Raw genomic sequence first — 14,002 nt, 5'->3', positions numbered from 1 at the left:
GTTCAAGATTGGTCAGGGAGGCCATGCCATTATTTAATTGTCTTTTTTTCCCCGCCCGTTCTCCTGCTTAACCTGTCGTCAACTTTTGAAGGAAAATCTTTCTATCGTTGTCCATTTGTTCGTCCAGCCGTGCAGTACTTCCCTTACTTCTATAATACCATTCTCCATACATATATTTACGACTTTCTACTCTATCTTACCTCTCTCCATCTCTCTCCATCTGTCCATCCAGGGGATTGGGAGGATGATTCTGAAGGAGGAGATGAAGGCAAAATCGGGTTGCTACGACAACGACCAGTGGGGAGGCGGGCGCAACTCTCGCGGCAGCAGCAAGGAGGCGCTGCCAAGCCAGGGATACAACACAATGAACGGCTGTAAGTGTCAAGTCAAAACCCAAGATTGGGCGATTTATTACAAGGACTGACTGGGGAACAAGACTAATACGCATGAGATTCCTGGGAAACTGGGGAAGACGTGCACATAGAACCATAAAAACTAGAACGAGAACATAACATAGAAATACAAGACCTAGACAGGCAAAGTCTGACTGTGACAGTACCCTCCCCTCTAGGGACGGCTCCTGACGTCCCACAATGTCCATGAGGAAGAGGGACACAAGGGAAATGTAACAATGGGCTAGATCACTGGAAATGAGAGTTCAGGTACTGTAGAAAGGCAGGGAAAGGGGCTGAAACCGCCTAGAGCGTTCTTCCACTGCAGACAGGAAAGGGTATTTGAAACATGGTTCAAAGGGCAGGGAAAGGGGCTGAAACCCCTCGGAGCGTTCTTCCACTGCCGGACAGGAAAGGGACATAGAACCTGGGGCTGAAGAGATGCTGGACAGTCAGCGCTTCCACAACCAGAACCTCTGAGGAGTGATATCGGAGGCAGCACACCCAGGACTTTCAGGAGAGACACCAAACAATGACTCACAAGGACTGACTGGGGAACAAGACTAATATACATATGAGATTACACATGAGAAACGCCTGGGGAAGACATGAGAACCATGAAAACTAGAACAAGAACATAACATAGACATACAAGACCTAGACAAGATAGGCAAAGTCTGACTGTGACAGAAAGGCTGAGTGTGCGTGCATACATGCGTGCGTGCGTGCATGCGTGTATGTGTGTGTGTACATGCTCGTGTCCATGTTTATGAGGGGGTGTATTAGTAATATTGAGGCTGTAGTTTAGAAACAGTAGAACAGTAGAAAGAAAGAAAGAAAGAAATAAAGAAAGAAAGAAAGACAGACAGACAGAAATACATAAATAAAATAGAAGTCTTGGGAGGAGACAGTGGCAATACAACAGAGCGTATTAGCGCGGCAGAGACAGAGGGAGGCACAGAGAGAATTGAAATAAATGGTAAGGAGAGAAGAGATTTAGAGAGATGGAGCGTGTTGGAGAGGGAGAGGGAGAGAGAGAGAGAGAGAGAGAGAGAGAGAGAGAGAGAGAGAGAGAGAGAGAGAGAGAGAGAGAGAGAGAGAGAGAGAGAGAGAGAGAGAGAGAGAGAGAGAGAGAGAGAGAGAGAGAGAGAGAGAGAGAGAGAGAGAGAGAGAGAGAGAGAGAGAGAGAGAGAGAGGGAGGGAGGCTAAAGCAATTTGGAACAGGTCAGAGAAGATGTATGACTCCGAGGTGGAGAGGTAAATCAGGGTGAGGGGAAAGGGAGAGGAGGAGGAGAAGAATAATAAGTAAAGTGAAAGGAAGAGACGAGAAGGTGCAGGAGCTCTGCCCCGTGTGATAGTGTGTGGCTTCACGGTGAGCATGGGACTTTTTAACCCATCAAGACCGGGAACGCATCCGTGTGTCATTTTTTTGGATTTCTTTGGGCTATTCAAAAATAGCAGATCTACAAGCTCATAGCGAGCTTGTAGATCTGCTATTTTTGGACAATCGTGAAAATGTTGCGCAAATCTTTGAATATATATATATATGTAAGTGAACATGTGTAACTCAAATATTTGCTTCTGGGGATTCTACTAATGTCTTCTAAGTCAGTTTTTTGTTTTGTTTTGTTTTTAACTTATGTTGCTATAAAATCAGTGTAGTGGTTCTCAAACGTGTCAAGGACCACCCAAAATGATACGTATTTGGCCACGGACCCCCATCTCAAAATATGTTGTTCCGGGGACCCCCCAGAAGCAAAGATTTGAGTTAAAAATGCTCGCTTAAAAAAAAAACGTATATTCATAGATTTGCTAAAATGTTCACGATTTTAAAAAAATATAGCAGATCTACAAGCTCATAGCGTGGTACTCGGTGCCGCGCTACGAGCCTGTAGATCTGCTATTTTTGAATAGCCCAAAGAAATCTTTAAAATGATACAAATGATGCTCTCCCAGTCTTAAAGGGTTAATACGTCCTGTAAGGCCTGCGCTCATCCTCTCTGCCTCAGATGTAGTTAGAGACGGCTGGTCTCTGTCTCCCTGTACGCCCCCCGCCCCCCCCCCCCCCCCCCCCTCCGGCGGCGTGTGTGTCGGCACGCCTCGTTGGTGGTGTTAATGCCTGATAAAACACACCGCATGCAGGTGGAAAAAGTACACGTTATTTACTTAAGTAAAAGTATCAATACTGCAATGTAGAAATACTACACGTAAAAGTCCGGAATTCAAAATGTACTTGAGTAAAAGTACAAAAGTATTGGCATCAAAATGTACTCATTATGCAGAATGTCCCATTTCATAAGTTTTCAAATGTATAAAAATCTTTTGAAAATAGCCGATCTACAAGCTCATAATGCATCGCTTCGCGATGCATTATGAGCTTGTAGATCAGCTATTTTCAAATGTATATACTGTAGGGCTGAAGTGGTTAATGTATGTTTTGTAATAATAATCTAATCAAAATCTACTAAGTACTAATTTGTTTTCAAATAACTGTAGTGGAGGAAAAGTATAATATTTGCCTTTGAGATGTAGTGGAGTAGAAGTAAAAGTACTGAAAATTGGAAATACTCCAGTGAAGTAAAAAGAAACTCAACACTTTACTTAAGTACAGTACTTGAGTAAATGGCCCTCGCACAGCAGGCAGACAGCATGGATTGGAACTTCAAACATGATAGGATCACTAAAGTGCACGCGTTCATATTCAAAGGTTGCCAAAAATAAGTAAACACAACCGGATTACAATTTGGACAGACGACTATTAACCACGTAAAAGGAACCAATCTACAAGCTCACAATGCGCAGTGATGTGAGCTTGTAGATATGCTATTTTTGGCTTATAGACGCTGGGATTCAAGTGGTTACTATGCTGACGAAATCATTTTTTTCCCAGAGAAGCCAGTTAAAGCCTTATTTGTACTATACTTCGTGTTGTCTCGATGCGACGCGTTTTGAGCTTGTAAATCGTCTGTTTTCAACGTGCAACACCGGTGCGGGACACGGGCATCCAACACTAGCACATGACGAAGTATTATAGTACATGTATATCGTTTTCTGTCTGGTGGTTACCTTGTATGTCCAAAACCATTCCTTTTTTTATTATTATTTGTTTTACAATAATGATAATGTTGTGAGCCTGTAGTCGGCAATTTTCACTGCTTCTGTGTGACACTCTTGTATGATGAACTGCTGTATAAGGCATTCATTTACACACAAAAAAAGGTAAAAAGTTGACATATGAAGATTACAACGTTTCTGCCCGACAGCATGTCTATACTGCATAACAGGCTTTAAGAAGCACTGATGCAACGCAACTCCAAGGATATTGATAGCACATTTACAGAAGAGGTGCGTCTAGTAAACACCAAAGCCTCTCTACCCTGGCAGTGAGTAGCAATATGCTCTGCTCCATGAATTTACAGCACATTACATATTTTTTATAGTGCGCCGCTTGTGGGGAAGGTTTAATGTGTTTATGTTTATGCGGCTGCAGCGTTTCCTCAGTGGTGCTGATGTTTAATAGATGACCCTTGACAGCTGGCCCCGTTTTCATCATCTCAGGCCGTCTCACTGCACCCTATACCTACACTCTGCACACTTTGCTGTACGTGTGAATGGTTGCCTACCCCGCCAGCCTGCACTTAGATGCATACGCACCAGTAGTGTAAAGTAACTAAGTACATTTACTCAAGTACTGTACTTAAGTACAATTTTGAGGTACATTAACCACTTTATCCTTATTTTATAACGAGGCTATATTTCTATATTGCAGTATTGGTACTTTTACTTAAGTAAAGAAATTGAGTACTTTTTCCACGACTGCACACACGCACACGCACACATACACGCACGCACACACGCACGCATGCACGCACGCACGCACGCACGCACGCACGCACGCACGCACGCACGCACGCACACACACAGACCCACTCCATCGTCCCTTGTGCTCCCTCTTTCTCCCTTTTTCTTTGCACGTGGGTGAGTGTACAGTACAGTGTGTGTGTGTGCGCGTGTGCACAGCGTTTGTGGAAGTTGGTGAATTGTTGTTCAAAGGTTAACGTTTCTTTTGCCTCTCCTTTTTCTCTTTCTCTCGCCGCCTCTTTTCCCCGCTCTCTCCCCCTCCATCTATTTCTCCCCCTCTATCTCCATCCCTCCCCCCCCCTCTGTCTCTCTCCAGCTCCCAGGTCCGTGCACAGTGCTGACAGTGGTGAGTGTTCTGATCTCTGAGGTCATCACAAGGATGACATAAGCGATGCTCTTCTCTCTCTGATCCCCTCATCCTGCCCTCTCCATTGTGCAGGGCTTTAGAGATCGCTGTCAGAGCACACACACACACACACACACACACACACACACACACACACACACACACACACACACACACACACACACACACACACACACACACACACACACACACACACACACACACACAAATAAATAAGAACTAAGCTTTGCTGACTAAAACTAAGACCAAATATATTGACAATTTTGTCAACAAACAAAAACTAGACTAAAATGTTAGTGAGGGAGTAGTGGAGAAGAGATCCAGTAGAACCAAAAGACAAGTCATTTTATGTTTGGTTGCGCTGCGACGCGTTGTGAGCTTGTAGATCGGCTATTTTCAGCATGCAACCAAGTGTAAAATCAGCCATTACGACCCCATCAAGGCCTGCCGCGATACATTTTAGTCGACTAAATCAACCGTCGTTTTAGTCGACTATAACCTTATGATATTTAGTCGTCTCAAACTAGACAAAAACTAAAACATTTCTGAAGACTAAAATATAAACTAAATATATAAACTAAATGGAATTTGATTGAATTCAGAAGACTATGACTAAAACTAAATCCAAATTTTCTGTCAAAACTGCACTGGAATCACCAGCGCTCACACAAATATCTTTTACTGTAGGTACATTTTAATTAAGCCCTATTTTATACTTTCAGAAATGAAATGAGAAACTAGCACATCTACAAGCTCACAAGCTCACAGTGCATCACATTGTTGTTGTTGTTGTTGTTGGTTTTTGTTTTTACGTTTTTGGAAATTGTCACCTATATGTCACTACTTGCGAGAGAACAGTGAGAACAGGTTGAAAGGGGTTATTTAGGCACGGGCAGCATATGTCCATTATGTCCATATGCTGCTGGTGCTTAATGAAATAAAGGTGATTCTTGTGTTTTGAATGAACTCCTCTGAACCGTGCGCCCCGGTGAAGAAAGAACTTTTTGAAACTTGAAACCTTGCATCCGCCTAACTTATAAAATCTATAGGTGGCCACGTCTCCACTCTTTAATGAGAGGGCCTCGCAGGTGCCAAATGCAGTTTAGTGCAGCAGCTCGCATATTGCATTGTAGGAACGCACACACATACGCACACACGCACACACGCACGCACGCACACACACATTATTTCTGCTGCATCACTGTGTTTGATTCTGGCTTTGACATCACTGTGTAATTGAATTTTCCTCGACACTAGAAAGGCACAGTGGGGGGGGGGGGGGTGGGGTGGGGGGTGTTAAACATAGTGGAAAAAGAGGGAGAAATTGGGAAAGTGAGAGATTGTGCGAAAAACTGTGAGAAACATGGGAGGATGAAAGAAGAGCGACAGAGAGGCAGATAGGAACAAAAGGAAGTGGGCTAGATGTAGGAGAGAGAGGGATGGAATGGAGGATAGAGCAGAGAGAGAGAGAGAGAGAGAGAGAGAGAGAGAGACGGCAAGAGAAGAGAGAGAAGAGTGGGGTGTTTAATATGCCTCTGTTGCCCCCTGCTGCTCCAGTTGTGGAATTGCACGTCTTCTCTCGTCAGCATTATTTAGGCAGCAGAGTGAAGAGAGATGTCATTATAATGATTATAATGATATAGTGATGAAATATTATGACAGTATGTTAAGTGTCAAAGAAGTTAAATATGCCCTGAATACAAGGTGCTAGCTAGGTGAAAAGTAACAATTTAATTTAAATTCTACATTGGGGTGCCCTGGACCACTGCTCTAGTGGGCATCATATGGCCGTCGCACAAACTGATTATTTACTCAATATTTTGTTGCCCTTTTGTGTCTGTGTGTGTTTGTCCAGACCTAATATTGCAAACGTGGATCCTGAGATCCACATAATTAGACTTTTCAGTTTAAAGAAAATATATATATATATATATACAGTCTATTTTACTGCTACATGGTGTTAAGGAACAGCATGTCATATACACAGCTTTACTGTAGATTCATACAGTAGAATAGAATCCTGTAATAAACCTACAGAAATGTCAAATAAACTCAGTCAAACCAAAATGTCTTTTCCCGCCATAACTACAAAATAACGAGACCACCAGTGGTGGAAAAAGTACTCAAATGTTTTACTTAAGTAAAGGTATCAATACTGCAATGTTGAAGTAATCTGTTACAAATGAAAGTCCTTAATTCAAAAGTTACTTGAGTAAAAGTACAAAAGTAATGGTATGGAAATATTCTTGAAGTACCAAAAGTAAACGTATTAAAATGTTTGAAAATAGCCAAAATTGTACTTACAGTAAGTACAGTACTTGAGTAAATGTACTTTGTTACTTTACACCAATGGAGACCACACACACACACACACACACACACACACACACACACACACACACACACACACACACACACACACACACACACACACACACACACACACACACACACACACACACACACACACCACAGAACACTTGAGACATGCTTTGTTCCCAGTGAAGAGAACAACTTGTTGATGTTCTAGTCCTCATAGTTTGTGTGTGTGTGTGTGTGTGTGTGTGTGTGTGTGTGTGTGTGTGTGTGTGTGTGTGTGTGTGTGTGTGTGTGTGTGTGTGTGTGTGTGTGTGTGTGTGTGTGTGTGTGTGTGTGTGTGTTCATGTTTGTGTTTCTTCCCACAGACTCCTACATCTCCAAATCTGCCTCGTTGCCAGGCTACGGGAAAAGCGGACTGAATCGGGTTGGTGAACACTATTGTACTGTGTGTGTGTGTGTGTGTGTGCGCGCGTGCGTGCGTGTGCGTGTGTGTGTGTGTGTTTATTTGTTTGTGTCTATGTGTGTGTGTGTGTGTGTGTGTGTGTGTGTGTGTGTGTGTGTGTTTATAAGAGAGAAAGACTGTGTAACACTGTATGTATATGTTTGTGCAGCTTTGTGTGTACTGTGTATGTGCTTGTGTGTACAGTATGTGCATGTGTATCTGCATACATTTTGTGTGTGCATTTTAAATCGTCCTTTTTCTTTGAGTAATGTTTATATATTTTCAGTACCAGTTAACTTTAATGGTGTAAAGTTGTACATTTACTCAAATACTGTACTTAAGTACAATTTGAGGTATGTTTTATTTTACTGGAGTATTTCCAATTTTCAATACTTTTACTTCTACTCCATTACATCTCAGAGGCAAATATTGTACTTTTTACTCCACTACAATTATTTGAAAACTTTAGTTACTTGTCACTTATAAATATAAATATAAATTATCATATTATAAAACATACATTAACCACTTTAGCTCTATTTTATACTTAGGCTATTTGAAAATAGCCGATCTACAAGCTCATAACGTGTCGCATCATGTTGTGAGCTTGTAGAACTGCTATTTTCAAACATTTTAGTACTTTTACTTTTGGTATTTTAAGTATATTTTGATGCCAATACTTTTGTACTTTTACTCAAGTGACATTTTGAACACAGGCCTTTTACTTGTATTTTTATATTGTGGTATTGCTACTTTTACTTTGTAAAATATCTGAGTACTTCTTCCACCACTGGTTATCATAAATGTGTGGTTTTCCAGCAGCCTGGGAGTGCTGGCGGAGACTATTACCAGTACGACAGTAATAACACTATTAACTGGCAGATCAGAGGTCAGTGTTCACCAGAAAACTTGAACATTTTGATATTTTACACATAAAACATGTTGTCTTTTACCATAAAAAACACACAATATAATTGTTCTCTTCTTTTCTCTTCTCTTCTCCTTTTTATTTCAGAGTACAAGGTAAGTTATTCTGGCACATAGGGGCACAACCAGTTAACAACTTAAAATAATCTATTTTGATAAAATAATCTATTTTGATAAAATCATCGATTTTTATTAATAGCAAAAATAGCAGATCTGCAGGCTCACATCATGAAGTTTTGTATATTTACATAAATATTTTTTTAACGCTTCGCGATCATTCGCTTAATCGGAATAGTAATCCATAGAGTAATCGGTACGAAAGTAATAGTTGCAGGCCTGCTGCCAACTGTGCTGAACTGTCACAGGGCCAAGCTGCTGTCAGCGCTCATAAAGGGCCGTGCATTCCGTGAGAAGGGATAATGGAAAGCACAATCTAATTACATTCATAAAGTACAGTCTTCTGACTGACTGACAGCGCTATCACCCCGCGTGCATTAAATGAACCACCGCATTCAGCCACATCCACCGCGGCCCGATGTGGGAGTAAACGGTACTTACAGTAGAGACAACAGCAAAGCATGATGGATCGCTCTCCAATTATAGTGTAATGTAAGAGCCAATGTTAATCGCCTCCCCCCCCCCCCACACACACACACACACGCCCGCACACACACGCACACTCGCTTACTCTCTCATTCATAAAGTCACTTTAGCTACAAAGCAGTGTTGATTTCGTTGACTAAAACTATGGCGAAAAATGTTTGTCGACTACCTTTTTTCACTGACGAAAACTAAATAAAAAGTAAATAAAAGCTAAGCTATGATGACTGAAACTAAGAAAAAAGATATTGACAATTTCGTCAGCAAATAAAAACTAGACTGAAAATGTTGTTGTGGACTAGTGGAGAAGAGATCCAGTAGAACTAAAAGACCAGTCATTTTATGCTCGTTTGCGCTCGGGTGTTGCAAAATAGCAGATCTACAAGCTCACAACGCATTGCAGCATGACGCATTGTGAGCTTGTAGATCGGCTATTTTCAGCATGCAATCGAGTGTAAAATCAGGCATTACGACGGCATCAAGGCCATGCCAAAATACATTTTAGTCGACTAAATCAACTGTAGATTCAGTCGACTATAATCTTATGATATTCAGTCGCCTAAAACTAGACTAACAGTAAAACATTTCAGATGACACAAATATGACTAAAACTAAATGGAATTTGATTCAAAAGTCTATGACTAAAATCGAATCAAAATGTGCTGTTAAAATCAACACTACTACAAAGCACTAGTTGCTTTACAAGCATTGATCTCTCTCCATATCATACCCCCTATCTCTGTCTATGTCTCTCGCTCTCTCTCTCTCTCTTTGTCTCTCTCTCTCCCTTCCTCCCCATATGAAGGAACTCTATGATAAAGTGATATGAGCAATATTAAGCACTAGGTGTCTCTCTTTGTCTTTGTCCAGATCTACCCGTATGAGGCCCTGGTGGTCCATGTCAGAGGACAACAGCGTCTTCCTAGTGATGTTGACAGAGCCAGGCTGGAGGTAAGGACACACACAGTGGACACTCATTAGTAGAGATCCAGTGGACATTAGTAGAGATCCAGTGGACATTCATTACTAAAGACATGGTAAACATTCATTCTCCTTGTCTGTGTCTCTCTCTCTCTCTCTCTCTCTCTCTCTCTCTCTCTCTCTCCTCTCCCCCCCCCCCCCCCCCAGCGTCATCTGTCTCCAGAAGAGTTCTACAGAGTGTTTGGGATGCCCATGTCTGCCTTCGACCATCTGGCTCAGTGGAAGAAAAACGAACTGAAGAAGCAGGTCCGACTTTTCTGAGCAGACCACAGCATGGCTGTCTGACCTGCTGCAGGTTCTGCCACCGTTTCACACGAAGGCCTATACCTGATCCAATGTGACTCTGGCCTGCCGCAGGTTTTCTACTGTACCATTTGATAGCCTTCATACCTTCACAAGAAGGTCTATACCTGATCCAACACGACTGCCTGGCTCAACAGAGCTACATAAAAAATGGTGCCGCTCTCCTGAGACCTCCTGAGCTGAATGACCCACAGGAGACCTGCCGTTTGATAGCCTCCTGCTCTAAGGGACGAGTGTCACAGTAAGGCCTACCTGACACAGATCAATTGTCAAGCTCCGAGGAACTATTTTCAAATGATCTGGTAGCACCACTCCTCTGCAGAAACGAGATTTGTGTGACCCATCGAAAGGCCTCTGTTTGATGAAAAATCCTTTATAGCTGGGTCAAGCCTCAAACCACGCTCAACCGTTTGGCTCAGTGGAAGAGGATCTCATTGGATACAAATGCTGCTGTAAGACAAGACAAGACAAGAGCAGAACTTTTTGACCTACAGTATTGTTGGTCTACTGCTTGGTTGCCTTCAGTAAGGAAAGGCTTTCATTAGAATGACAGACCTTCTCAGGGGAAGAGGTAACATAAAAACTGCTACTATTCCTCTGTTTAGAGGAGAACTGTCTGACTAATCACAAATGGACTGTAAATAGTCAACACTGCACAGGTCCTGTCCATACCAGGTCAGCTGAGCAACAAGAAGGTCTTAGCTATCTGATAAGAACACAACTGCAAGACAAAATACTTGTGTTTCATCATTGCTTCATCATTAGATTACCTTGGCTGGGTCCACAGACAGCTAGATCAACAGACAGACAGAAAGCAGGAAACAAAAAGACAGGCAGGTAGACACACAGACAGGAGGCAGATAGACAGACAGACAGACAGACAGACAGACAGACAGACAGAGAGGGAGGCAAGAAGACAGACAGGATGAAGAGGCGTGTTACTTGCAGAAAAGAGCTGATCAATGCAACGTGTTGTTGGCTTGTAGATTTGCTATTTTTGGAAATGAACTATAAATTAGGCTCACTTAACCACATGAACCCTAGCGTCCCTATTCTGGGGGCGAACATTAGGGGAAAATAGGTGATCTACATGCGGGGGGTCTCCGATAGTTAGGGTTGAAGTGGTTCAGTGGCTTGAGTCCAAGCTGTGTTGGCTGCCTTAACCTTATCCTACCAGCAGATGGCAGCATGTTAACATAACCAGCAAGGTGGGATCCACCTCTGATCCACTGACAGCCCAGACTGACTGATATGATAAACAGCCTGGACGTACAGATCATACAGACAGGTAGACAGATAGACAGACAGACAGACATACAAATTAGACAGTCAGAGAAGCAGTCCAGATAGACAGACAGACAGGCAGGCAGCTCAGTGACAGGAAGACAGACCAACTGATAGACAAAACTGAGTATTTATCAAATATACACAGACACCATAGTTCTACAACAACGCGTCATCTTATGGTTCAAGACAGGCAGTGTCGTTCTGACGTTGTGTTAAAAACGAATGATATGACCACCAGAGAGGATTTACATTGTAGGAAAAAACTGAAACCAAAGCAATACTGTTTCCTTGTCGTTTATTTATTTATTTTTTTTGACTGAAATGTGCATTTGTGTTGTTTTCTTTTTGAAGCCATATCAGCGGGGCTAAACGTTCTCTGCTAAGCCTGGAGTGGATTGAGTTAGTGTTTCACAATCCGGGAACCCATTCGGTAAAAAAAAAGAAGAAAATCTGTCTTGAGAGATTAAATATCTCATATTGTTACATTTCAGAGGGTCAAGTTTACGACATACGCTATGATTGAAGGCTACGATGAATGACAGCTTGCAACGTGGTGGCCATTGGCCCTTGGCCCTTGGCAGGCCCTTTAGCGCTCAGCGCTCGGATGCCAGGCGTCTCTCGCTGTCACCAGCACCACATGACCACAGGAGATGAGTATCCACTGTGTGATTACACCGAAGGGTTAAACCACATAATAGCAACCACCACCTCGCTATGACTAAAGTTGTAATCTGAATGAACTATGACATGATGGGACGTGGAGGCTCACAGGAGTTTGTAGAGGAGCTGTTTTGGCTGAATGGGAAACAAACAAACAAACAAAAAAATGCGAAAATAGTCCACGTACTAGAACAATCCATTCATGTTTTAGCTTTCACTCCTTTTTCTTACGTTGAGGAAAATAAGGGGGGAAAAATGTGCCATTGTCAGCCACGGTTACTAAATTGTACTCCACCTTGCGATGGTGTTGCACGCTGAAAATAGCAGACCTACAAGCTCACAACACATTGCCTCTGTGACAGAGGTGAGCTTGTAGGTCGGCTATAATTCAGAGTGCGACACCGTCATACAGTGGAGTATAAGTTGGGCTTCGCGCCCGAGCCTCAGAATAGAAGCTGGGATGCTGTTCCCACATCAAACCAGTCCACCACACCATGAATACTGTTTCATTCTAACTTAAAACGCAGCTCTTGGATCCTGTCATTGTCTCGCTTTGTGATTTCTGGCCTTTTTAGTTGACGTGCTATTGTTTCTCCCTCCACTGTGCTCGCTCTGTGCTCGCTCTGTGGTGTGTGTGGGTGTGTGTGGGTGTGTGTGTGTGTGTGTGTGTGTGCGCGCGCGTGTGCGTGTGCGTGTGTGTTCATTCCTAGGAGCCTGCCAGTTGGTGTGTACAAGTTCTTTCATGTTTCCAAGAGTCAGACACAGACTGTGCACAGCAAAATCCTGAGTGTTACTTAAAATGTTACACTTTTTAGAGTTAAACTAACACTCCGGATTTTACAGTGACCCATAAATTAACCCAATATGTCCTCCTAGAAGAAATAACTGGCAGAACGGAACAAATAGCAAAAAGTGAATCGTGTCGGCTACGCCTTTTGTACCAGATTCTGAATGAAAGCATTGATTTATTGAACGAAAGGAAGAAAAAAGTTAGGATGGCTGGAAGGAAGGAAGGAACCCATAAAAACGTTATTACCAAGTATTAAGTTCATACAAAGAATGGACTTTGGCATCAGTGAATACAGCTCAACATGATGCAACTGGACATTGCAGAGGAAAAGTAATGCGGAAAGAAAGGAAGAGGGGAAGGAAGGAGAGAGAGAGATGGATAGAGGAAAGAGCAAGGGAAGTGCGGAGGGACAGCAAGACAAACCAAGAGATGGACATCCTATATTAAAATTGGCTGGCGGACCACGGCCACATCACTCTGACTCAGACATAACCATAAACAAACCGATATGCCCATATATAGGCATGTCACGATGACTCAAACATAACCATAAACAAACCCGATATGCCCATATATAGGCATACAGAGAGATCCGGTTATCCAGAGCCACAGATCCGACCGCTATGCCCATATATGGTCATGTGCATATATGGTACAGACAGACTTCATTCTCGGCGCGCACATCGGCAAGGACTCGAGGGAATGCGGTACCTGCTGTCTGTCTCGGATATGCAGTTGTCCAGAACCACAGAGCTGACCTATATGTCCATATATGGGCATATATGGATATCCAGTTGTCCAGAACCGCCGATCCAACGAATATGCCCATATATGGGCTTGCCAATATACAGGGTATGGGCATATACTAACGACATCAGGTATCTCCATATATGGGCATAAAAGGGACACAGACAGACAGACAGATACAGAGATCTCCATATGGGCACAAAAGGGACACAGACAGATGCGTACAACGGCTACTCTGACAAAGCCACTGACACTATGACTCAGACATATTGGTTGGATCGGCGGTGTGGCGTACGGTGTGAGGGCCTGTAGCAGCCCGAACCTCT

The 14,002-nt window shown here is 42.8% G+C and overlaps 1 protein-coding gene across 1 annotated transcript in view; it reads left to right on the top strand.

Moving 5' to 3' along the window:
- Positions 1–10,150, top strand: part of LOC311056515 (actin-binding LIM protein 3-like) — a gene marked incomplete at its 3' end in the record, with an annotated part of 78,525 nt that extends 68,375 nt beyond the window's left edge. The window contains exons 17-23 of the mRNA XM_084073193.1: positions 233–374; positions 4,570–4,599; positions 7,305–7,363; positions 8,201–8,270; positions 8,397–8,404; positions 9,779–9,859; positions 10,037–10,150. Of these exons, the coding sequence (XP_083929319.1) occupies positions 233–374; positions 4,570–4,599; positions 7,305–7,363; positions 8,201–8,270; positions 8,397–8,404; positions 9,779–9,859; positions 10,037–10,150 (504 nt within the window). The remainder of the gene's footprint in view (positions 1–232; positions 375–4,569; positions 4,600–7,304; positions 7,364–8,200; positions 8,271–8,396; positions 8,405–9,778; positions 9,860–10,036) is intronic.
- Positions 10,151–14,002: the final 3,852 nt, after the last annotated feature.

This window comes from Gymnoscopelus microlampas (genome assembly GCF_963454915.1).
Source record: "Gymnoscopelus microlampas genome assembly, chromosome: 12".
Classification (NCBI taxonomy): domain Eukaryota; kingdom Metazoa; phylum Chordata; class Actinopteri; order Myctophiformes; family Myctophidae; genus Gymnoscopelus; species Gymnoscopelus microlampas.
The sequence above is the reverse complement of the archived record's forward strand: the minus strand, read 5'-3'. Positions and strand labels throughout refer to the sequence as shown.